This window comes from Chamaea fasciata, unplaced genomic scaffold (assembly GCF_029207755.1).
Source record: "Chamaea fasciata isolate MVZ Bird 193981 ecotype frontalis unplaced genomic scaffold, bChaFas1.0.hap1 SCAF_1, whole genome shotgun sequence".
Lineage (NCBI taxonomy): Eukaryota > Metazoa > Chordata > Aves > Passeriformes > Sylviidae > Chamaea > Chamaea fasciata.
The window spans coordinates 31824041-31848728 of NW_027094086.1; the positions used below are offsets into that span (position 1 = coordinate 31824041).

General features: G+C 39.2%; 1 protein-coding gene across 1 annotated transcript; it reads right to left on the reverse strand.

The window, feature by feature from the left end:
- Positions 1-315: 315 nt before the first annotated feature.
- Positions 316-24126, reverse strand: PI15 (peptidase inhibitor 15). The gene is made up of 6 exons (XM_066204964.1): positions 24002-24126; positions 23112-23453; positions 7621-7739; positions 7270-7402; positions 6991-7106; positions 316-3234 (listed from the first exon to the last, which is right to left on the reverse strand). Exons 2-6 carry the CDS (start codon positions 23382-23384, stop codon positions 3099-3101), a joined length of 777 nt encoding a protein of 258 aa, XP_066061061.1. The 5' UTR covers positions 23385-23453; positions 24002-24126; the 3' UTR covers positions 316-3098.
- Between the last annotated feature and the right edge of the window lie 562 nt (positions 24127-24688).

The following is a 24688-nucleotide window of genomic DNA, read 5'->3' on the forward strand; positions in this document are numbered from 1 at the left end:
TGTTTTACTCTTATGCCTCTCACAGTATTTTGACCAAAAATAATTTTTGCCTTATTTTAGCTTGTGCATACTTTTACAGTTTTATATTTAGAACAGAAGTCTGAGCTAATTTCTCTGTCTTTAAAGGCACACCCATCTGCTGAGAAGAAATTAGTACTTCAAGGCCATCAGAATAGCAACTGGAGGTAGTTTACCTCAGCATGGCCTTGAACTCATCAAGCTTAGCATGTATTAGAGCTGCCAAAGACATCTGAAGTCTTCTGCACTATTTCAGTGTTTTTTTTGTAGCAGCACTTCGTGTCAGGTAGTCAGTCAGAAAGCACTGGCACTGGCAAACAAAATAGAGCTTTACTGGCATTGTCATTACCTGGCCCAAGAGCAAAATGATAATAGAAATCGGGGCAATTCAAATAGGTAATACAGAAAGGCATTCTACTTTAAAGTGGAAATTTCATGCGGCAATCAAACATCTGATAATCTGTAATCCTCTCTGTTAAATGAAAAATATTTAGCTACTGCTTGAGTGCTTGTGGCTGGTTTTATCAGGAGCTGCTCGTATGAAGTAGCTTATTTCCAGATCATATTTTGCTGCTGTCAATTACAGTGTGATTACAATAGTTAATCCCTAGCACCATTATGGGATGTTGTGAAAAAAACCTGCATAACTGTTTGTTAAAAGCAAAGTTTCCTATATTCACAGAAAACAAAATATTCCACAAAATCAAGGTATTTGTAGCAATTTAAAAAGTAACAGATACAATAACATATATACCCGTGATATTAATTTCAGCTGAATTACAGAATTATAAATTAATTTACAATGTCTAGTCCTGTTTGGAAAGTGTACCCTACAACATACAAGTTGCAAGTTTCAAAGTGCATAGTCATTTATTGTTAGACCTACTGTTGTAGGCTCCATGGTTTAACCTGAACTTTTTCTTATACTCTGCTTCCTATTTGTATTTTAAAAATAAAAATACTGAAAATGGCTAGATGCACTGCTTTAACTGTGCTGTCTTTACCTCTATAGAAGATTTCTTATGCAGAACAAAAATGCATTTTTCAACTGCATCTTTGTCAAAAACTGTGCTGGCTGAAGGGCTAGTGACCCACCAAGTAGTTTTGTCTCACTCATTTATTTCAGTGTGTACATAGATAATGCAAAGAGGTTGTCTTTCACTCCCAAAACAGGACTGGCTTTTACCTCACCAAAGTAATTGATTTATTGAGTACTGTTCAAGTCCAAACTCCTTTGAAAACAAAAGGAAAAATGTTTATATTGTACCTGTTAGGATAAAAATTAGTAGAATATTACAAAGAGTTATCCTTTTACAACATGGACACATGTAAAGGCAATATGCCCGTCTAGTTCTTGTCCTGTCACATACAGAAGTGTCACTAACCAGAAATATCTGAAGAGCCTGTTTACATTCTCTGAGGGATCAGAGGATGGATAGGTAGAGAGGGGCTGCTACGTTTCATACATTATACAGCCTGTTACAGATATCTTGCTGAAGAAAAAGAATAACTAATGTGAAGAATTCAAATTCTTTTTTTTTTTCTTTTTTTTTTTTCTTTTTTTTTTTTTTTTAATATCACCAGCATGTTACTTCATGTTCTGGTGACAGACTGTCTCCAATACCCTAAAAAGACCAAATTAGTGACTTAAAGATACATACATATGTAGCTTTAGCGAAATTATCCTCTGTTGTTCCACTTGCTCACTCAGTATTGCTTTTCAAAGTTCATAAATTTCAGAGGTCTAAATGTAGCAGTGCAAGCAGACTAAACACTTATATTTAAAGTAGAGTACATTCTGCCCTGTAACATAAAGCCAAAGTCTGAGGCTCTTTCAATGACCTAGTAACAGTGGCAGGCATTTGATTTCTTCCTTTTAATAATAAGTTTTTCAGGAAAAGTACCTCTATAATATTTTGGCTTTAATGTCTCTATTAGACCCCCATAAGGCATTCCGGTTTTGACAGAAAGTTTTTGGCAGACTTGTTTTTTAATAATGCACACAGGTACTTTCAGGAAACAGTGCAATATATTTTTAATGGGCACTGGCAATTGTTTCAGAAATTTGGAATTCTTTTGCAACAAATCTATATGGATTTTAAAGCTCCTTAATGTCTTTTATTTAGAAATCTTCTTACCTATTTTAAGGTCTGATCTCTCCTGATTCTCAACTGAATTTCAGTCAGAGGGATAACATATATACTGGTAAACTTACAGTATAAAAATCACTATGGATGTCATGTATTGACATATATTGCTTTATAGCAACATATTTCTTCCTGTAAAAGAATAAATATACTCCTGCAAAGCACCATTACAGAACTATGTTGTGTTCAGAAATACAGGAAGGTAGAGTCAAGCTGTGCTGTTATACCAGTATTTTCGAAGTGATGTAGCTTTGCATCTAGATAAGGACTTTAGGCACGTGAGTTAACAGCCACTTGATCTTAGTCAGTGTGGTTCCTCATTCTCTTTAATATTCCTGTCTGCACACAGACATGTGATAGCAGCAGCCATGAGCTGAACTCTTGAAACACCACGAATGAATTGATGCTGTGCATGAGGTAGGTAATATCCTGCAGTTTCTCTAGCACATATGTTTTCCTCTGCTCAGTGTCCCATTGACATTGCAGGTGATAGCACAGGTGTAAACAGGAGGAACCATTGGGAATGTGAGTACAATTTGTTGCTTTGCATGTCACACTCCATTTTTAAAGCACAGTATTAAACAATGACCCTTCTCTTTCTAGAGCTACTGTTTTTAAAAGAAAGTAATATTTTATCTTCTGATATGCTTTTAATATATTCTAATCTTCAGGAAGCTACACTTACTAAGATCAAAATGAGTTTCCTCTCCTTTAACAAAATGTTCATCTAAAAGGGATAATGTGAGTCTTAAATCCCAAAGAGTTAAAACCAAATTATACCGTACTTTGAAAGCTAATTATACAAAAGCATACAAAAAGAAAATATCAGAGTATTATTACAATATCTCTCTATATATAGTATGTGCAAAATCCAATACACAAGGTTCTTATTACTCATTTGTGGGTTTTCTTTAAAATAATGTTAACCTTAACTTATTTAAACCAGTATAAGTAGTTTGATGTTACTCCTGGGAAACAAAGATTGTCGATACAAGAACCTCCATAGCTTGGAGGACAAGCTGAACACGGGACTCCTACTTTATATGGTGCTTCTCCAATCCAATTCCCCCTGAAAATAAAAAGTGAAAAAGAGTGCTTAATAATTTCAGAGTGGAAGGAAAAAAAAATCATTAACCATACTTGTTTTGAGTGGTTAAAGTGAATGTCACCCTTGATATTCCATTAATGCTCTGTCACTAAAAACATGACATTAGTTTATTTCTGTAGTTTACTGATAAACACTGATCTAGCAATTCCCAAAAAAGAGCAGGAAAATGACCATGTGAATTCAGGCCAGTAGTATCCATTCCACATCCTTTAGTCTCAGTGGTGAAGTCCCAGTCTTCTTGCTTTTGCTACAAACAAGTGATTTTTGATTCTCTGATCCATGACAGATTATTTTTTACTGGAGGTCTATTATTAAAAAAAAAAAATAGCAAAATAAGCATTGGTGCAAGGTTTTCCTTGAGCACATTTCTGTCTGGCAGTTATCTCAAAAGCTTGTGCTTGGAAGATGGAAAAAAAACCTGAGTAAAACCTTACTCTTGGGTTGCACTACCCCAGGTTCACAGTGTGGAGCTCTGAGGCTGAATTCATGCTTAAAGAAAAGGGAAGATAAAAACTATTTTCACCACTAAGATATTAAAAGGACCTGGACTCTGGGGCATTTCCAGAGGTTTCACAGATGGAAATGAGAGGAGAAGGAGAGCTCCTATCTGGTGAACAGAGGTGTGCAACAGACCCTACGGGAAAAGGGGTACAAAGTTTGGAGGGTGAACATATGAAAAAAGGTAACTCTGAAACACGTAGGAACATCTGAAAAACACATTCAGACTTTTAGGGGTTTATATAAACCACAGACTTTTAGAGAATCATGTAACACTCATGATGTAGGCAGAAAGTTAAAATTAGATTTTTATTTAAATGTTATGTCTTACAGAACAGACAACTTTCCTTTAGTTTGCATGTGACGTGGAATAGCAGTGAGTAATGCAATTATTTATGAAACATTGTGTCAGCCCCCACCTCCCAGCCAGTAACACTGGATCAAAAACCCTGGTCTGGGCTGTGCCTTGGAAGAAAGTAGGAATCTCAAATAATTTGCTCATTCCTACTTCTCTTCCAAATGGGTACAGCAGACTAAGTGCTAAAGAAATAAATTTAACCTGATAACAGATAAGGATATTCAGAATTTGCTGAAAACTGCTTTCTGCTTCATTTTCTATGCAACACATGGTGGATTTGTGTGAGACTGCTCGATAATCTGGGGCCTTTCTAAACTGCAATTATCCTCCTTAACTTTAGAGGTTTTCACTCACGTCAGAAGCATAAATATTTTCCAGTGTTACAGCATGGCATCAGTGAAAATTACTGGAGTTCTAAATCCTAAATCTTTGCCAAATTCACACCTTAATAACTCAGATTGGGGCGGCAAAATACACTTCCTTCCTCTTTAGAGGAGTTTCTCATGTGCTGGTTACTCAGAAGGACACAGACTTTACTGAGGGACAAAGAGACCTCTGCATGTGTGCCCAAAGACTCTAAGCCCAGAGTCCTTAACTCAATTAAATCTAGAAATACAAACTTAATCCAGGGAAGACCACCCAGTATAATTTTTGTGACCCTACAAGAAGTAGATGTGAAAATCATGATCCCAGTTCCGGTGACTAAAGGTCTAATCAAAATCTCACACGGAGAAAGAGCTTGCAACTTCAGGCTTTGGTTTGCTGTTCGAGAAGCTTGAGGGACTTTTAGACTCAGAAAATATAAAATATCATTAATTTATTGCTAACTGATACACAAACACTAAATCAGTTTCCAAAAATGCCTAATTCATAAATCCATTTTATTCTGATATATCAAAATAAGAATTCCAGGAAGTTTATAATTTTAAACTTTTTTTTTCAAATTAAGATCCATTAAAAAATTCTCTTAGAAACTATGATTTCATATTATCCATGTTGTGGAGCTATAAGTCAGATACAGATTTTCCTGCTTAATCTTTGCTCCCTCACATTCATTTCTCTACCATCCTTTTCCAGTAAATATTAAAGACAAAAGGACAGAGAAATCTCCTTGATTTCCAAAAGTGGTTTTTTCCCCCAAGTAAATTTTTTTACGAAATCCTATCTTTCTTTCAGTTGCAAAACCTTTAAAAATTCTTTTACTCATGTAACAGCTAGACTAATGACATATTCTTGCATATTCTTTACCACAAATGGACCTGTGCCACCAAGAGTTTATGGAAACCATGCCCAATGAATTATACTCAGGCCCCTATACAGAACTATGTCTTTGCCTAACACACAGTCAGAGAAAGCAGCTACTTACGCTGTCTGTGCGGCTTTTGCAACAGTGGTGCAAACCAGACCGCAAATTGAGGCTCTCCCAGAGCCACACTATGCTGATTCACTCTGCAGCCAAATGTGAGCTTGGGATGATGTCTAGGAAATGCTGGCAGAAAATTAATTTCTGCACTTCAGCCTAACATGGACCTCTAGAAGTTATGGGATATAGGGCCAACTATGGGTGTCTATGGACTGTGTCTTGACAGACCCTGATAAGGAAGGCAATAGACTTGTATACATGGAGGTTAGACTGATGGACTTTATGTAGAAGCAATGCTTTGGATTATGTGGCATGGTCATAAGCAAAGGTAACGACATGTATCATAGAATGAATCACAGAATGGTTTGGGTAGGAAGGAATCTTAAGGACAACCTAGTTCCAACCCCATTGCCACAGGCAGGGAACTTCTCACTTGACAAGGCTGATCAGAACCCCATCCTATTTGGTCTTGAATACCTCCAGGAGTCCACAACCTCTGTGGGTGGACTGTTCCAGTGTCTCACCACCTGCACAGCAAAGAACTTCCTAATGTCGATTCTAAACCTACCCACCTTAAGCTAAAGCCATTCCCTTTTGTCCTATCACTACATGCCCTTGTGAAAAGTTGCTCTCCAGCTTTCTTGTAAGACCCCTTTAGGTACGGGTAGGTTGATTCAAAGTCTCTCTTGAGCCTTCTCTTTTCCAGGCCAAAGAGCCCCAACTCTCTCAGCCTGCCTTCCTAAGAGAGGTATTCTAGCCCTGATCAATTTAGTGGCTCTCCTCTGGACCTGCTCTAACAGGTCCATGTCCTTTCTTGTGCTAAGGACCACAGAACCGGATGCAGTTCTCCAGGTGGAGAGCAAAGCAGAGGAGAAGAATCACGTGCTGGGTGCATCTCTTTTGATGCAGCCCAGGATATGTTTGGCTTTCTGAGCTGCAAGCGTGCCCTGATAAGTCAAATTGAGCTTTTCATCTACAAACACCCACAAGTCCTTCTCCTCAGAGCTGTTATCAATTTATTCTCTATCCAGCCTGTACCTGTGCTTGGATTAACCCAATCCAGGTATTTTTGGCCATACTGAATTTTTTAAGGTTTATATAGGCCTACCTGTCAGTAAATCAAGAGCCTGATCTACAGTGGGATTGCTTACCTGAGGAATTCTAGCTCACCACACCTAAGTACAAAAGAGTGAAGACATAAGGAATTCACAGTAAAGTGAAGTGAGCAAAAGAAGGAAGAAATAGTAATAATAATAACAGCAATAAAAGAAAACAAGTTTTTTGTTTTGTTCCACACACTCAAGTTGACTGCTTTTCTTCCTTGTATACCAGTCATACATTTCTGTATGTTCAGATGGAAAGCCTGAACAAAGGAGCAGCCCACAGAAAAAAGCACAAAAAGAGGTCATGCTGCAGAAAAAGGAGTAAGCAGTCCTATGAGAGGACCAAAACATGCACAAAGGATAAAAATAAAGAAAAATAAAAGAGAGCGACTCACTTTGGGGCATAGTTGCATACCAAGTAAACAGCTCGCCGCCAAACAGATCCCCAGACGTTCATATTGTGGCACGTGTGGATTGCGCAGCCCATACGATTGGAAGTGGCCCAAACCATCTGAATAAATATTTATTATTGGTGAAGTCCAAATTGAAAAGGAATATCCATGTACATATAGATATACACATGCATTTATTAGAGAGAGAGGAGTATAAATGCATCATTGGAAAGTCCAGCTTTGGACATGAGATTTTGAATAGAGGAAAATAATTTATATAACCTGTGTGTAATGGGTGCACATGGGTCCATAACATCGCATCGGGCACCTAGGGTTGCAGTCTTGAGGATAAGGGAAAGCATAATCCTTCACCTCATCATACCATGGCTTTACCAGCTGGAGAATAGATCGATACCTGGGTTTGTTGAAAATACAGAAAGAAAAACATGTCATTTTAGATTTCTCCTCACATCACTAGGGGCAGAGTATTCAGCAATAATATTCTTAAGCCAAATGAACACTGACAGATACAAAACATATAATACTGGATGACACTTGCATCAGTCCAATATCTGGATCTCAAAGGTTGTTCAAAGGCTGACAAAATAATTGTTTTGTAGGGTATCCTCTTACCTTCCAGTTCTTACAGACAGGTTCTGGCCCAAAAATCTCAAAAGATAGGAAGGTCCATGGTCCCAAATGCATGTAGCAGCCCAAGCCTCAGCAGATTTGGCAAGAGTTTCATCCCAAACCTGACAAAATAAAGTATTGTTAGGAGTAGAATAGAAAAAAACAAATAATGATCATAGTGCTAGAACAAAAGAAGCAAGTACCTTAACCCACAAATATGCTATCATAACACATCCGATCTGGAAATAAGAAGAGAACTGTGGAGCAGCATGTACAGAATCCAGCGGGATTTGCTCTATTGCTGAACAGAATTTCTGCCCACATCATTTGAGGAAGCCAGGTATTCCAATCTCTCCCTTTTTTTCTGGAAAAGCCCTTCACCAACTAGGCATTCTCCTATCATTTTCCCTTCTGTGTTGATGAGATCCATGTGTGGAGAGGAGTGAAATGTTGGCTGGGACTCAGATAGAAAGTGAAGGAGAGGAACACAGCAAAGAACAATTCAGCACAGGTATTACATACCCCACAAAACCCCAACACATTTGAAATAGGACCTCAGGAATATCTATAGCCAGGGACAATGTGTGCGGCAGCTCTCCGTATTTGAGGTCACAAGGTCAAGAAACGGATTCCAAAAACGCAAAGACTATGGGTAGTTTCCAGGTGCAGTATGGATTTCACTACTTTCTTCTGCACAGGAACTGGCACCGCTCACTGCCTGATATAAAAAGATAACCGCTCTGTAAGAACAGACAATTTGACTTCTTAAGTTCCCCAATGTTTGGAACATGACAAGTGAACTTAAACACTGTCTCCTTTATATGCTTTGCCTGCTCAATTACATGCCTGATTTGTAACTCTGCTGTTTTCTCCATAGAAAAACAGGTTTGTCTCAGAAATAATGGAGATATTGGCAGCAGAACCTACTGCACCACTGGACCTCCTGATAAAGAATGCACTGTTACATTACAAGTGCGCACAAATCCTAGTATAACTTACTGTTTAAGGGATACCCAAGTAGGCTGAAGATTCTGGAATTACATGTATATTTGGACCACCCTGAGTGTTTAGGTGTAGAATAGTTGTAGTGAATTGCAAGTAGAAAGGCAGAACAGAATGTGGTAAAATTGCTTATGTAGACCATCAGTGCTTTATGAACACAAACACAAACCAATAACTCTTGAGTGACTGTGAAATAAAGAGTGTGCTCTCTGAGGCATGAAATAAGAGGCAAAGTCAGAAATAAACTTGTCAAAGGATAAAGTGGCCCACATCACAAATATTTTTTGTACTACGATCTAATGATTTCTAACACTGAATTCAGTTTTAATTTCACAAATCTGAAGAGTGAAAAGACTAATCATTGACCAGGACAATAAATCATGTCCTAACTCTAGTACTTTGTGAAATTTCTCTTAGTGAGAAGAACAAAATTTAGTAAATGTTATGAAATTGCTAGACCATTGAACCAAGCTTTTGCGAATACAGAGTGGAAAAGGTACCTCCTCCATCAAAGGTGAAGAACCACAATAGAGACCAGTAAGACTCCTCAACACAAATCATCTTCCACTCAAGTGGAACTACCTTAGGGGTGGTAAAATGGGTGGTGCTTAAAGAAGAGAAGATTTATTTTACACCTGTTCAGAAAATTTTCCAGAACAAAGTCAAAGCAAATTGCTAGTACAAGGACAAAAGACAGACGTCCTAAGAAGAAGCATGCTGCAAAGGAATACTCTTCAAGCCAGAAAGTACTGGCTTGAAGAGACTTTCAGAGACTTCAGCTCTGAAAAATTATGGTAGTTTCTTGGAGGAGTTAGAGATAAAAAATCCAAAACCCAGGATATGCTTTAGGGCTTAAGGCGAAGAAAACTGCATAAACATTTCTTCTGCTTTGTATCTCTGCCATTAAGTTTACTAGCTGCATGTGGCCAGTGTAAAAAATCCCTTTATAATCCCTGTGGTACAGCAGTGGTACTGCCCAAAACGAGGGCTTAAAGAGTAGGTACAAACATAAAAGAGTGCCTGGGGAGTGTGTCTGAGAGGCTGGAGCCACAGCCAGCTTTTGGAGCCTGCCCAGGCCCAGGGGAGCAGAGGAGCTCTCGGATCCAGCACGTGGGTCCAAACACAGCTGCCTGGTGTGCATCCATAAGGGGCTGCTCTGCCAGGACTGTGACACCCCATAAACACCCTCCTTTGCTGGGATTAATCACGCTTCTGGCACGAGTGCTCCTGCCAGGAGGCTGAACATGAGGTTTGCGTGCTTGCTCCCAAGTGACCTGTCTGCACTCCCACAGTAATCTAAATGTGCACTGTATTCGCACAAACGGCGCCAACATCCTGATTTCCACCCAGCACATTTTTGTGTACTGAACTGCCTCGCAAAATAGCATGTTGGGTGTTTGAAAGAAATGTGAAGAATGGACTAGGTTTTCACTATTAACACTCTCTAAACAAGGCACAGCCCCTGCCTTGGACAGCAAGGGCATTTCTAGTTCACTTTTTCTTCTCCTCAGCTTCATTTCTGGTTATCAGGAATCATCTGTAGCATTGGATTGGTAAAGTTTTGGGGTGTTGTTTCAAACTCAGTTAAAATATTGTGAGTTTGTCATGTATAGTACACTCTGCTTTCCATTATCTATTTACTCTTGATCCCTCTCTGGACAGGTTAAATTTTTGGCAAATGTAAAAATTTAGAAACAAAGAGAAGGAAAATAACTAAGGAATAAGGGGGAGGGGAGCATATGCAGCATCTTTAAATTTCTTCTGTTCTTTCAGTAGCAAGCTGGTGAAAAGCCTCAATAGAGTCCCCTTACTGCTATGTAAATCATTTGTTTTTCATGGGAGAAGTTGATTGCCTTGCCGTCCTTATTTTATTTACTTCATCTTTTCAGATGAATAGGTGGTCTCAGTCCTTCTAGGACTAGCTCTAAATGATCACCAGAAGAAGAGAATGCATTAGAGAGATCTTATAGAGTCTTTTAGCACCTGAAGTGAGCCTACAAAGTAGTTGGAACGAGACTTTTTGAACTGAGATCAAGTGATAGAACAGGAGGAAATGGCTTGAAGCTGAAGGAGGCTTAGTTTAGATTAGATAATAGGAAGAAATTCTTTAGTGCGAGGGTGGTGAGGCACCAAAAGAGGTTGCCCAGAGAAGTCGTGGATGCCCCATCCCTGGAAGTGTTCAAGGCCAGGCTGGATGGAGCTCTGAGCAACTTGGTCTAGTGGAAGGTGCTCCTGCCAATGGCAGGAGGGTTGGAACCGGATGATCTTTAAGATCCCTTTCAACCCAAACCATTCTACGATTCTATAAAAAGGCAAACAAATAATACAGGCTGAAGGTGAAAAATATTATTTCATAATGACCCAAATTATTGCAAGAGACTGTGCCATTAATACACCTTTTCAAAAAAAGTCTGATCCTGAGTCCACAGTTGTACCAATTTTTATCGCAGTTCAGTCCCCTGTTTTGGGCATGTAAAAGAACAGAGCAAAGACATTTGGATTTTGAAGCTATGTGGCTTCATTCTTGTATATAGATAAACAGCATACCAAGAAATGCAAATATATCCTAAAAATAGAAACTGAACTAACTTGAAAGGGAAAGGGACAGTTTCTCTACAAGGAGAAATTAAAAAGCTCAAGCTAATTAGCAAAGAACTTAAAAGAAACAGAGGGATAAACAAAATTACAAACTCTGAAATATGGGCAACCCAGTGTTCCTATTACATACATCCGATAAAGCTCCCTGACATGAACACAGAATTGTAAAAGAGAAAAAGAAGAAAGATTTCCATTCTCAGTGGGTTAAGATCTAAGAAGGTGACTCATCCTGAAATGCTAATCCTGCAAACTCCCAGTGCCAAACTATGATCATCCACTCCCCGGGACAGGTAACCTTCATTTGCTGGGTTGTGAGTAGTTGAGGAAGAAGTCACCTTCTATCCAGTGTAAAGATCCCCCCCAAACTCCAGATCACTGATTTTGTCCAGCATGGAAACCACTCCACTTCTCAGCTGGGTCTAACTGAGCCACAATAGAGTTAAAGTGTGTCACCACACTTCAACTGACAACTCAAAATTAACATCCTTTGGCCAATTTACTTTTCTTTCTTGAGCCAAAGATTATTTTCCTAGAAAGCTCTCTGACTGTGCTCTCTGTACTGTTCCCTGCAAAACAACACTTCCAAACTACATCTCACTTGAGAATTATCAAGAGGACTGAACACAAGGGACAGGACAGTGTTTCTACATGGGGAGATTCAACACCTGAGAGCACTTCATGAGGCAGCCCTGGGGTGTTCACTGCACTCACACAGCATGTGCTTGCTGAAAGTTAGGAGTAAAATCTTAGCATTAATAAAGTCAGCAGGAATTTTGCCAGTGAGCCAGAATCTCATCCTAGATTTGTTTGTTTCTCTTTGTAAACAAAAAGTAAAATATTTATTCCCCAAAATGTGTAATAAGCAATAGAGTGTAAAACAAAATTTCTTTCATGTTGAATGAAATTTCTTGAAGCCCAAAAAGGGGGCTTCCTTCACCAAGGAAAAGCTTTTAATGTGGGTCACAGTTCTCTCACACATTCCCTTTTTATAGCTGTTTCTATAGCTGTCTCTCAGTTGTTCTTAGATAATTTCCATGTAAAAAGGATGAAGTTGTCCTTTTGTGCTTGGTTGGAACAGGGGGTCCTGGTCACAATTATGCTTTTAGGTATTAAAACCGTGGTGAAGCTGAATAAACATTCTGATCATGAAAAAGAAAAGAAACAACTACAATATTACAAAGACCTGTTAACAACATTTGTTGAAAAATAATTGGCTTTTCCCTTCCTACTTTGATACCTATGTTTTAATTTGAGGAATTGTGTACATGAAAATTTTTAACTATATCTTGAACTTAGAAACATGGTTCTCATTTTCATAGCAGGCAAAATTGTAGACCTTAATCATTTAAATGGAGTAGTTTTTTCTTGACAGTCTGCTCAACAAATGTCTTAGAAGACAAACCTAATCACTCAAATGCCAATGACCTCGTCTCTGCAAGTACTCTGAAATTATTATTAATGGCAACAGATAGCAAGAATTTGTGATTTAAATACAAAGAAAACAGAATACAGAGTCATACACTGTATTAATTATTTTCCCATTCTGTGTGGAAATCTGTGGGTAAACTGAATGTTTTTAGAAGCACTTACATTTACAGCCCTCACTGTTACAAAGAAAATATGAAAAAAGATCTGGTTAAGTAGGAGTGCTCCTTCCCTGACAGCGCCAGCAGACAGATTATGAGATAGAAGATGTGAGCTAATTGTGGAGTCCATAAAGATATGGGTTTTTTACCTGGTAGCCTAAGGACTGTGCTAATGATCATTGTAAAACACTCAAGCAATCCAAACCTGTGTTTTCATTCTTCTTTTGCCATCATGATCTTTAATCTTTCCCAGCTCATTTTTATTGACAGTAACAGGGAAGCTTTTCTAACTTGCAAAAGAGCACAAGAGAACCTCAGCTGTGCATTGCTCTGGGTACTAAATACCAGCAGCATCCCTCAGTACCTCACTGTTTGTGTTTGGTCTGTTTGTTGCAGGTTTGTTTTTTTGTAATGACATATCAGCTAAGCTACTACTATGCATATTTCTCAATGGTTAAAAAAGTACCTTAAGCAAAACATACACACCCTGGTCACTCATTACCTTTCTGGGAATTCCCTGAGTCAGGGCTGCTGCCCATAATAGCAGGACAGCTGTGGTGTGACCAGACCTGCAGCTGGCTGCCACCAACTGTACAGCTGAAGTGACAAACACAGGCTAGAGATGTGAACACAAGTCCAGTACAAACAGGTGAAGTTCACTGTTTTAACCACTCCCTTCTGCAACAGCTTCTTTTCACAAGTGCAGTTACATGAAGAGATGGCAAATGAAATACTGGGATACCCAATTTGAAGAGAGTTGGATGGCAACACAGCTCCATTTTGAAGCAATAAAAAGTGATAATTTGTTTTCCAGTCTTGGCATCTTATTTTTCATTTATATGTTTACTGTGGATTCATATTTGTGATATTCTGATTGTTTCACACAAACAAATCTACAGCAATTCTTAGGCTTCTCAGAAATATGGCCAGTATGACCTTCTTTCAGCAATGACCAGTTAAAAAATGAGCCTTTCCACGTCAAACATATTATTTTACTCTCCAGTAGGTCCCTGCTTCTCTTTCTTTGCCTAGCTGAAGATGAAAAGCTTTTACTTCCAGAATGGCAGCAAGTGAGAAAGAAGAAAACCTTGACTCAAGCAATTTTTTCCTCCGATAAAAACACTGTGAAGCCAAGGGATGAAATCCAACATGTCCAGTCCATCTGTGCAGCTGCATTCCACAGCTGCTCGTGCAAGTCCCAGAGCGGATTAGCAGATGTAGGCTGCTACCCTCCAACACACAGGTCTCGTCCTCACGGGTCACCCAGCCTTGCTCCGCTCACACCACCGCGTGTGCAGTGCCTGTCTCAAATCCCACAGTAGCCTGCAGGGCACACAGGAGTCCTTTTCTCCCCTTCCCTTTCATGTAGTTGGACCTATAGCATTTTCAGGTTTAGAAACTTTCTGTAGGACCCCCCACCACGTCCACTGCCCCAAATCTGGCAGAAAGCTTAATAAAACAACCCAACAGCCCTTCTGCCTGCATGTTTTTACAGCAGAATGACTGAAAGAGCCTCGTCTTTTTGCTCCCATTTTTTTCACTACATACTGTGTGATGAAAACATATGAGCTCATTGGAACTTACAAGGAGATATGGCAAACTTTATATATTTATTTAGGCTCTGAAATCATTTGGACTCTAGACATTCTCTCTCTTTAAGAATATATATATATATATATATTTAATCTCAACAGCCACCTGTGAGAAATTTCTGTGTGTAAATTGTAATTGGTGCCTACCACACATGCAGGTACTTTCTCACATGCAGTAGGTAATAATTAGAAAGTTTACACAGAAAATTGCCAGTCTAGCTCTAGAGAAAAATACCTTAATGGGATTCACAGTTCTGTATGTCATTCTTTTGTAAATAAACGGAGGATGAATACATCAAGCTGCTTGTCCAACAACCCACTGCAACTCAAAGTAAAACTGTGCAATGTTTCATAGTAAATTTACTCTCATATATCCAAACCTCCAAACATGTGAGTCACACTTCTGAAGAGCTCAGTATTAGAAGGTCTGGCTTAATCCAGGCATCACCAGACATACTCCCAAGAAACCTCATTGCCAGAAATACTTTTCTTATGAAAATTCAAGTCTGTGTTTTACTTAGGAGTTTATATTCCTGGATGTCTATGTAGTGCAAACACAAAGTGCTATCATTTGAACCTTTGCCACCATTAGTAGTCAATTTTTTTCTTCTAAAGGTTGTCTGTACTTCCTTTCATGTTTGGCATCAGGCTTTTAGACAACAAGAAATAAAGAAAATTGGTATGCTGTCAGATTTAATAACAATAAGCTTCTCTGATATGCTACTATTTGTTTAGCTTTTGGAAAAGTTAAATATCACAGCTATATATCTTGAAATATTCAGTGCTTTTCTAACCTACTATAAGACATGTTTTAATTGGCAACAGCTTATCTTAGAAGTGGTAACAAAAAGGACCAAACTCTAGCTCCATGTCACCCTGACAATTGGTCAGAAGTGTGAAAAGGAGCGTATCTGACCTCTATCATTTTAAATATGATCAGAACAAATTGTATTTTCTTAGAAACACAAAATGTGAATGTATTTGTTTTGTGGTATTTCATTCCTTATATATAGAAAAAAATCTACATTTTGCTCTTCTTTGTTACTAACCACTGAAGCTTTCCATCAAAAGAAAAGATGTTCTTAATTTCTTTAGAAGTTTTCAAAGAAAATACATACTATTTGCTAAGTAGCTCTAGCAGAAAGATGTGGCAGCATGACATAAAACACATAGAAGCTCCTTCTTTCTGCAGAATAATAAATAAATAAGAACAAAAGTTCTTTATTCTCAGAAGAAGAATGCTCAATTTAAGATTCTTTCTCTTGCTACAGATAAACAGATGTCACTGACAGATAGGAAGATGTGCAAAAACAGTTCATTCTCACTTTCATTAACATAGACCTCAAACCCCATCCCAGGGCACCTGCAATGCATTCATACATGGAAACACGTGAGCTGAAGACAGGATTCTGTGCACAGAAAATAAGCAAGGGGCTATCCTGAGGCTTCCATCTTCTGCTGCCTCTAGGATACACATTTTCACAGACCTGTGACAGACTATTTATCTTTTCAAGTATAGAAAAGGACAAAAATGTTGAGAAGTTTAAGGTTACTATCATCTCCATTCATGTATGAAACAAAGTACTATGTACTTTGGACCAAGATTCTTGTGAAAAATGCCCTGTCTCTGTTTATAGCCAAGAAGTTCAAGAGGTGCCATATTTAATAATAAAGGAATGTCTAATTCCAAGGCCTCTGGGCAGGCTGCTTTTCTATCTGAGACTTTACTAAGTTGTTTTTTGTTTGTTTAAACTCCTAGAAGGCTTTCTCCTAATACTAAATTTAAATAATGTAAATATTCTTTTCTAAAACACAATCAAGATGGATGTTTTAAAACTGTTATGCATAAAACGTTGGAACAGAGCTCTAGTACCAAAGCAAGTTTAACACAGTAATTCTTTTCCACAAAATTCATCAACAACAGCATTTTTGGGGAAGTTTTTCAGATTTTTCAAGGAGTGCTTTCCAGGAAGGGTCTTTTCCATTCAACTCTTGAACAGGTCTTCTATCATTCACTCTGAACGTAACAGACGGCATTTGTACTTCTTATCAGTAACATCCACTTGGAGTTGACCTTAGATGAACACCAGTTACTGAGACTGAGCAGGCTTTCCTAGCTTCCTGTCAATGAAACTGCTGGAAAAAAGGGCAACACCCTACATATCAGTGATAGCTAAGAAGTGCAGTGCTGCATTATTGACAGCGGTGCAATAGGAAATATGTAAGTGATGATAAATTCACCTGTGAGGCAAAAGAGAGCTAGGTAACTCTATTATGCCAAAATCAGCAGAAAGTAAGCCTCATTTACTCCTGCTTTCTCTCAGCTCACTGTCAGTTGCGATGTTGTGCCTCCACTGCAGAAAAAGGCTGAGTATGCTGTGAAACAATTGCTTCCTCTGCATGCTGTGATGCAGACAGATGGCATCAACTGTAACCATGTGAACCGCATCAGCTCCTTCCACATTATTCTAATTTTCTGAGAGGATGACTATACCGGAATTCATTTGCCCATGATCTTCAGACACTCCTGGTGCTGGGTTATGGCATTAGGCAGAAGGGACACACTCAATTGGCTAAACAGAAAAACAAGGGGTAGGAGGCAGAAATTGGAACCAGTGAACACATTCCACCATTATAACCCTTCTCATTTGTTCTTACCTCACTTCTGAATTCCCAGCATAGAGCAAGCTAAAAGTCATGGCCGACTGAGATAGGAGGCCCACACTGAGGAACCTCCAAACATCTTGAGTTCTCATCTACCAGAAGATTGGGGTAGACTATACCTACGTTTATTTTGTGCTCTGGCATGATGAAAAGCAGAACTTTGCACCCTGACTCATCATCTGGTTACTTTATTTCAAACTTTACCATGTATACAGGATTTAAGGGAACAAGGCTACTGAATGGGCGAAGTTGGCTGCCCGTAACTTCTACAGTAAATTCTTCATTGCATTATGGCACTTGGGTCTTCAGACATGCACAGTTAAAATGATGGGCCTAATCTTCTTTAACATCTAAGGGACTTGTTCACTAATTTAACAAAGGAACTGTAAATGAAATGCAACTGTAATTTGATCCAATATGCAGAAGTATTGTTATGACATGCTCATGCAAATTAAGGAAAGATAATTTGCATCCTAATGTCAAGAAAACTGTCAGTAAATGTGTAAAGGGTAAATTTTGAAATGAAAAAGTATAGAAATTCTACTGGCAGTTTAAAAATTCATATAAAGATTAATTATTTGAGGTTTAGAGGGAAATATTTATGTTAGACATTTGGAAATAATTTCTATTCCTAAGGTAAAGTATTTGCCAAGAGATGTGACCAAGACAGCATCACTATATGTGTTCAAGAGCAGACAAGATGCAAACCATATGTATGTAATGCAGAAGGAAGTCCTGCAACACGCCAGGGATAAAGTACATGAATTAAGAGACTCTATCCAACTCGTTGGACATAAATCATGAAGGAACTAGCCCTGCAATCCTTACTCACAGACATGTATGATTTCAGTGGGACCATGTAAATAAGCCAGGGCAAATTACTCAAGAACAAAATGTCCTTAAAAGATTTAGAATGGTCTATAAAAAAACACACTGAAAACAGTAAAAAAAAAAAGAAAACAAAAAGTAAGTAAACAGGTTGAGAAGTTTATTATCAGAAATGCTATTGAATTGGAGAGAAAACCTAACTCACTTTTTTCATGTCCATACAAAAGGAACTTCGGAAAACTTGAAGTAGGTTTGCTGGGGCTTTTTGACTTTGTCTTTCCTATCACTTACTGCATATTCACAGAATATTTTTAAGATCACCTTGACAGCAAAATAGTTTTATCAAGACTTTCAAACTTAGAAGTGAAATAACCAGGCAGTTATTTGCATTTGCGAGCACTAACTGGGGTATACCTTGCGTCTCTGACCTGACTTTGGAAGTTACCTGCAAATCTTCTGGGACAGGAAGTATCCAATTACATTGCCTCAGCAAAGAGAGTCATTCCTGGGCCACACAGAGTGCACATATTTCCAGCATGACATATATGGACTCCTTCACAGGACTACAGAAGCTTCTTTTGGAATACAATTACTTTTCTTCTACAACAATAGGTCGTTTTCTTTGTTTAGTCTATTATGGTTTTTTATGTGGATTAACTAGAAATTAATATGCTGAAATTATCCATTGTCTTCCAGTTGCTCTGCCATCAGCTCACGAGAAACATGAAATAACTCCTGGGTAGCTAAACTAACTCATTTCAGGCTAGTCTAGAAATCTTTTACTCCTTGAGTTCTACAAAGTGAGTCAAAGTGACAAAGTTCAACCAGGGGCAGATTTTCCCAACTAAAATAAATGTGCAGTTACATATCACTGACCAAAAAAGAACGGAAACTGTGTCTGAACATCTTTGGGACATTAGCAGGCTCAAGTTTATCTAGAGCACTTTTTGCACTTAAAAATCTTCAGACAGCATTCCACAAACATGTTTTTGAGTATGCAATCCTGCCCACTCTATTATACTTCAGACATGCTATTGCCAGTCCACTAATAACTATGTTGATCCATACTGGGCTCAGGACTCATCCTTGCAGAGCCAGCAGTAAAACTACTCAAGGCTTGTCTTTTGCTATGGCTCTTCAACAAGTTATTCAGATCACCTTAAAGAAATCTTAAAAAACCCAGATTTTCCCATTTTGCATGGGAATGCCATGGAGGATGGTGTTGAGTGCTCATCGAGGCCCACTTATATCAGTTACTGCCATCTGCATGGAAAGCTGTAAAGACCATGTCTGCATGTAAGTACCTGCTCGACCAGCTTTCGCACAAACACAGTGATGTGGGATTCAACAAAGACCATACAGACTTTGAAGAAACTGGCCTCAAGTGGGAATGACTGTAGGAAAGGTAAAAATGATTTCTGATCCTCATAGGAACAGATATTTCATGAATGAATGTTTTAGAAGCCTAAAGACAGTACCCATGCACACTAAAAGACATTTTATGAGACTCAAATTTCAGTTGGCAACATCTCACAAATATTTACTGGCCTACCAAGTATCTGAGATGTTCCAGAAAGGCAACACAGGTCTCTGTAGTACAGAATTAGCATTCAGAAAAAGGGATTTCTTTGTTCACATGCTTCCACTTGGATCTACAGATGTACATACTCTTCACACTAGACAGCTGCTGGCAACTCTACACCTCACTTTTTCTGAATCATAAGTTTTATGGAATCTTTCTGCTTTCTCCACAAAAAATATGCAAAGACAAGTAGACGATTTTCACCCTCTGTCAGGCCAAAAGATGGTGTCATCTTTCTTTCTGCAGGTATGCCCTCAGCTTTTGAAGCACAAGCAAACACTTCCTTAGAATAAGGAAGAAGAAAGCCCAAATTAAAATAAGGACTGATTAATTCTGCATTATAGGCCTGGAGGTTCTTGTTTTCTTTCATTTTCCTTCACATACACACTGACTAGATTTGTACCTGTAGAAAATCTTCCAGTTGAAGGCATCAGCAACTCCAGAACCAGAACCAAAAGGAGGACTACTTTAAAGTCTAACACACTGGGTACCAATGAACCAACAGAAAGACTTAACAAAGTGAAACTGGCATAAGACACATCAGTTTCTATCACTGGGGACTGATACAATGCTTCCCACCATGTCTGACTCCCCAGCAGTCTGCTTTCATGGGAGGCTGCGTACAACAACAGGCTGGGACAGCACTCAGACCCACCTCTCCCAAAGAGAATTTAAAAACTTCCCAGTTCTATTTATCTGAACTTCTTCCCCTGCCTAACCCATGTGCATTCAAAGCTGTTCTTCCAGACCTCTCATCCAAAGTCCTACAGTACATAAACCTTCTAGACAATAAGAGCAGAGAGAATAACACTTAAGGAGTGTAAATTATCTCTAACTGCACTGAACATGTGAGAATCAGACTGTATCAGGGAGAGGAACAGAATGTGTCAAGTAGAAAAGCCCTAAAAAAGCTTGGGTGTGGAGAACCGGAATCACAAGAACCAAACCATGCAGCCAAACTCTGTAGGGGTTTTATTTCCACCAGGGAGGTGGAAATAAAAGCAAATGGAACTGCACAGAAGTGAGAATGTGATACAATAATTAATGAGAAAAACAGCTCCTAACAGAATTAGGAAAAAAAAAAAAAACACAATTTACTGTGACAGTGAACAGAGAAAAGATGAAAAAATACCTTTTTCTAGAGCTTCAAAGCTGCTTAGTTTTTCTCTATTTCAACACACTTACAAAAGATTTCCACAATCCACTGCATCTGTAAGCAATTCCAGCTCTCAAACATGTGACATCCGTTTTAGTCATTGTTAGGGAAAATGGGATAGGCCATTTTCTTCACTACCCCAGCACTTTTCCATAGTATTCAGGAAGGGAACACACACACTGTAAGGTTCTTTCAAGTACAAGTGCTCATTGTTCATTGGTAATGACAATGTGTTCATTGTCTTATTTACAAAAATAACCATGAGAAATATAACATATTTTTTTATATAGGAGCAGTAACCTCATGTCCCTGTAAGATACAACAGATCTGCGCCACACACTGAAATCATTCAGACACCAAAGAATGGACAAAGCAAACTTAGTTACTGATAAAGGTGTTTCCAGTCTTGGTATGACTTACAGCACCATGTCATGCTCAAGGCCTCCCTACCAAAATCCTTCTGTAGTCAGAGAGGTAAGAAGCTCCATAGATGGTGCCATGACCACAATGCAGATGGCAGAGCATGCCATGTGTGATATTGCTCACTGAGAATTTTTTGCTGTGTAGTTACATGGAACACACACAGACTTACACATATTTAAAAGAGAATTGGTGGCAGAGGAGTGACTGCCACTTGGGGATTCAAGCTCAAGTTGCACTCTGGATCATTACCTACATAACTTGAGGTGCTGATCTGAATTCTGCAGCATGAAGTCACAAAGTACTTTCAGACTGGAAAACCAAATGTAAAAGAAAGCCTTCAGTCCTTGCACTTGAGCCTGCTGATGGGGCTGATGCTGCCAAGAACACAGGTATATTCAATGGCTGGTCGCTACTGGCAAAAGCAATAGGAAGAAAGGCAAGGAAAAGAACAGCATGCCAGCTGTAAGGAGCATGATTTCAACCTTGATTTTGTATCTGTGTTGCAGCAAAGCTGCAGCAGAACATCCACCAATATAGATAAAAATCTTGGCAGTTTACGTATTAAAGTTCATTAAAATAGAATTAATCCAGGAAGCTTGCTTTCTATTTACAAGGGTTTTTTACTGAACAGGCTAAGAACACTGCACTTACAAAACTCTTGGGAATATGACAGGGTGCTGGCTTCACTTAAGCAAACTGCAGGAGCACATTTCTAAAACACACAAGCCAAGGAAGGGTATGGTAGGTTGCCATTCCCTCAGACATTACAACAAAGTTTATTTATGCAGAATCAAAGGAAACACCAGTGGAGAGCACAGCAATGAAAATGATGACTGAGCTTGACTTCTGACCACTCTGGTTTTTCTGTCTCTGACCTTTCCACTTAACCAGACTTCAAACTCAGCCTACGGTCTTCATCCTGCAATATTCTGAGAGCACTCAGCATTCTGAGGTGCTGCTGGGATGTGCTGAACAGATTATACGATGAAATCCAGATCTAGGTAACATCTGTGATAGAAACATGTCCAAATTGTTAGTCATTACAAAGGAGGAGCTGTTATTACTGATATCCCCTTTTTATGTCCAGCTGATGGTGTCCTGTTTCTCAAACCTATTAACTGTCTGCTGTCATATGAGAATCTCTGTGACTATAAGCATTCATTATGGGGCTGACACAACTTGCCTGAACTTTTGAAACAGTGTGAATACCTCAATTACAATGTAAAAAAAAAAAAAAAAAAAAAAAAAAAAAAAAAAAAACTGCTGGCCAACCTATGTTTAATATTAGAGGCCCATATTATGCGTGCATGCAAAGTTGAAACATGAAGTAGCAAACACTGCTTTATCCAGTAGGGCTAAGTATGAGATCACAGTGAACGTGTAACTTCTATCATACCTGCAGGAACACATATTTCCTGTAAGTGTTTTCCAATAAGGGGAAAACGCGCCTGCCACATGCTACTTTTGAGCACATTGAAATCCTACATACTAGAGAAACATTAAAAAGCAGCATTGTATTTGATGAAAAGATAAAGGTATTAGGTGCACACAAACAATACGTATATTGTAAGTAAAACACATGAAGAAGAGACAAACAGTGCATCAGATGAATTACTTTGCAAATACAGTGTTATCATATTTCTTCCGTACATATTATGTGTGAAATAAATTAGAAATGGTCATTGGGTACATTTTTGTCCACATCAGGGTGATGACTTTCAGTGTACTCTACAAAAACTATGGGGCTAATGATCAGCACTTTAAACACTTTGGTTTGCATGTGATCACATACTATTCCTCAGGCCAACAAGCAGTTAACTCATGACTTCACTTACTTCATTGGGACTACACATGGACATGAAAATTGAACAGGACAAGAGGTTCAGAGTTTAGTATTTAGCTTTTGCTTGTTGAAGCTAATGCAGCTTGAAAAACGTAAGGACAGACATTTTGGTAAGCAATAATAGATAAAAAAATTATTTAGTTAACTATTACAATTTGTTTAAGAAAATCAGATCACTGATTTACAGTTTGTTTTACTCTGAAATAAACAGTTCACTTACCATATATTCCATGTTGGAAGCAGGTGGGAAGACTTTGCCTCTGACTTGATTATGATAATCAAGAATGGCAATCATGTCATTCTGAGAAATGTAGCGCTTCCGCCTGGCTTTGGGAATATTTGCAGAGTCCAGATGAGCTGCCAAAGCTGTCTTGATGTCAGTGAAATTATTGTCTGACAGGAATAGGTCAGTGGAGTTGGGTAACACTAATGCACTTGTTTCACAGAGAACGGAAAATAAGAGAGTGCAACTGATTGCAGCAATTAGTGTCATTTTGGGGCCAAAGGAGACTGATAGGCTACAGAGGTACTCAGCTTTAAGTCAGGGCAGCAGAAAGCAAATCTGTAGAAGAGAAGATACCAAAGATGTGATTCTGTACATCTGGGTAGCAAGACAAAGTGAACTAGCAGGCTGTGATCAGAAAAAATCATTCTGTCAGCTCAATCATAAAATAATCCAGGCAGAACACGTGTTGCTGAGCAATTTTCAATAACTGCATTAAGTGATGATGGTCTTACTACAACACACCAAGTGAAGTATCATTATACCACTGATTACATGGTCAGAGCTAGTAGTATTCCTGAAATAGTGACAGTGCCATCACACCCAATCAGTCCATAAACCACACTGTAAATCTTAAATGGGGAGACTGCAAGAAACCTCACATCATGTTTTCCACTGAAAATTAAAAAGACATCCTAGGCTATGCCTATCCCATAGGCATGGACTGTTTTGACACGATGTGGCAGAGATAAACCAGCAGGCAAAAGAAAACATACAGCATGAAAGCAGGACAGCTTAGAAATAGCATTCAAATCTTAAGTTCACCAAATGTGATGAGCATTGATAAAACTGCATGCAAAGCAAACTTATGGAACCGAACGGCTTACCTCTGGATAATACCAAGAAAAAAAGAACACAGTCTATTGTTCTCCCAGTATATATAGCACTCTCGTATGTGATGATATGAACCTTTGTGAAGAAAGTGTCTCTTATTACAACCTCCCAAAGAACAAAACCGTGCTGGTTGTGAAGCCTCTGGCCAGAGGAACTGCTGACAGCCTTTATATGTTAGAGCCTGTGTGAGCCGGTCCGGGCAGTGTCCCGGCGGGTCCCGCTCAGCCGAGGCGGGCGGGAGGGGCTGTGCCGAGCGCACGGCAGCCATTGGGTGGCACCCCGGAGGGTGGGTGCTTTGGGGACTCAGGCACACCCCCGCCTGATGCAGCACAAAGAGGCAGCGTGCAAGACCCTCTGTTCGGCGTTTCCTACCTTTTTTTTTTTTTTTTTTTTTTTTTCTTTCCCCCCCCTGCGTGGCTGTTTTTTTCCCTCATTTCCCGAGCATCATGCTGGCTTGAGAAGCGCTGTTTCACGCAGCTCCGCGAGCCCCCACGGCGCAGCGTGAAGCACAGAGTTTGCGAACCTGAATTTGTAGTCCGGGTCCCAGGACACGGAGCCCGTGCAGCGCCGTGCCCTCGGCCCGGGCCAGCCCGACCCGTGCCAGCAGCGCGGTGTCCCCGGGCCCCGGCGGGCAGCCCGGGCCAGCGGCCCCGCTCCATCCATCGCCGGCAGGGCAGCTG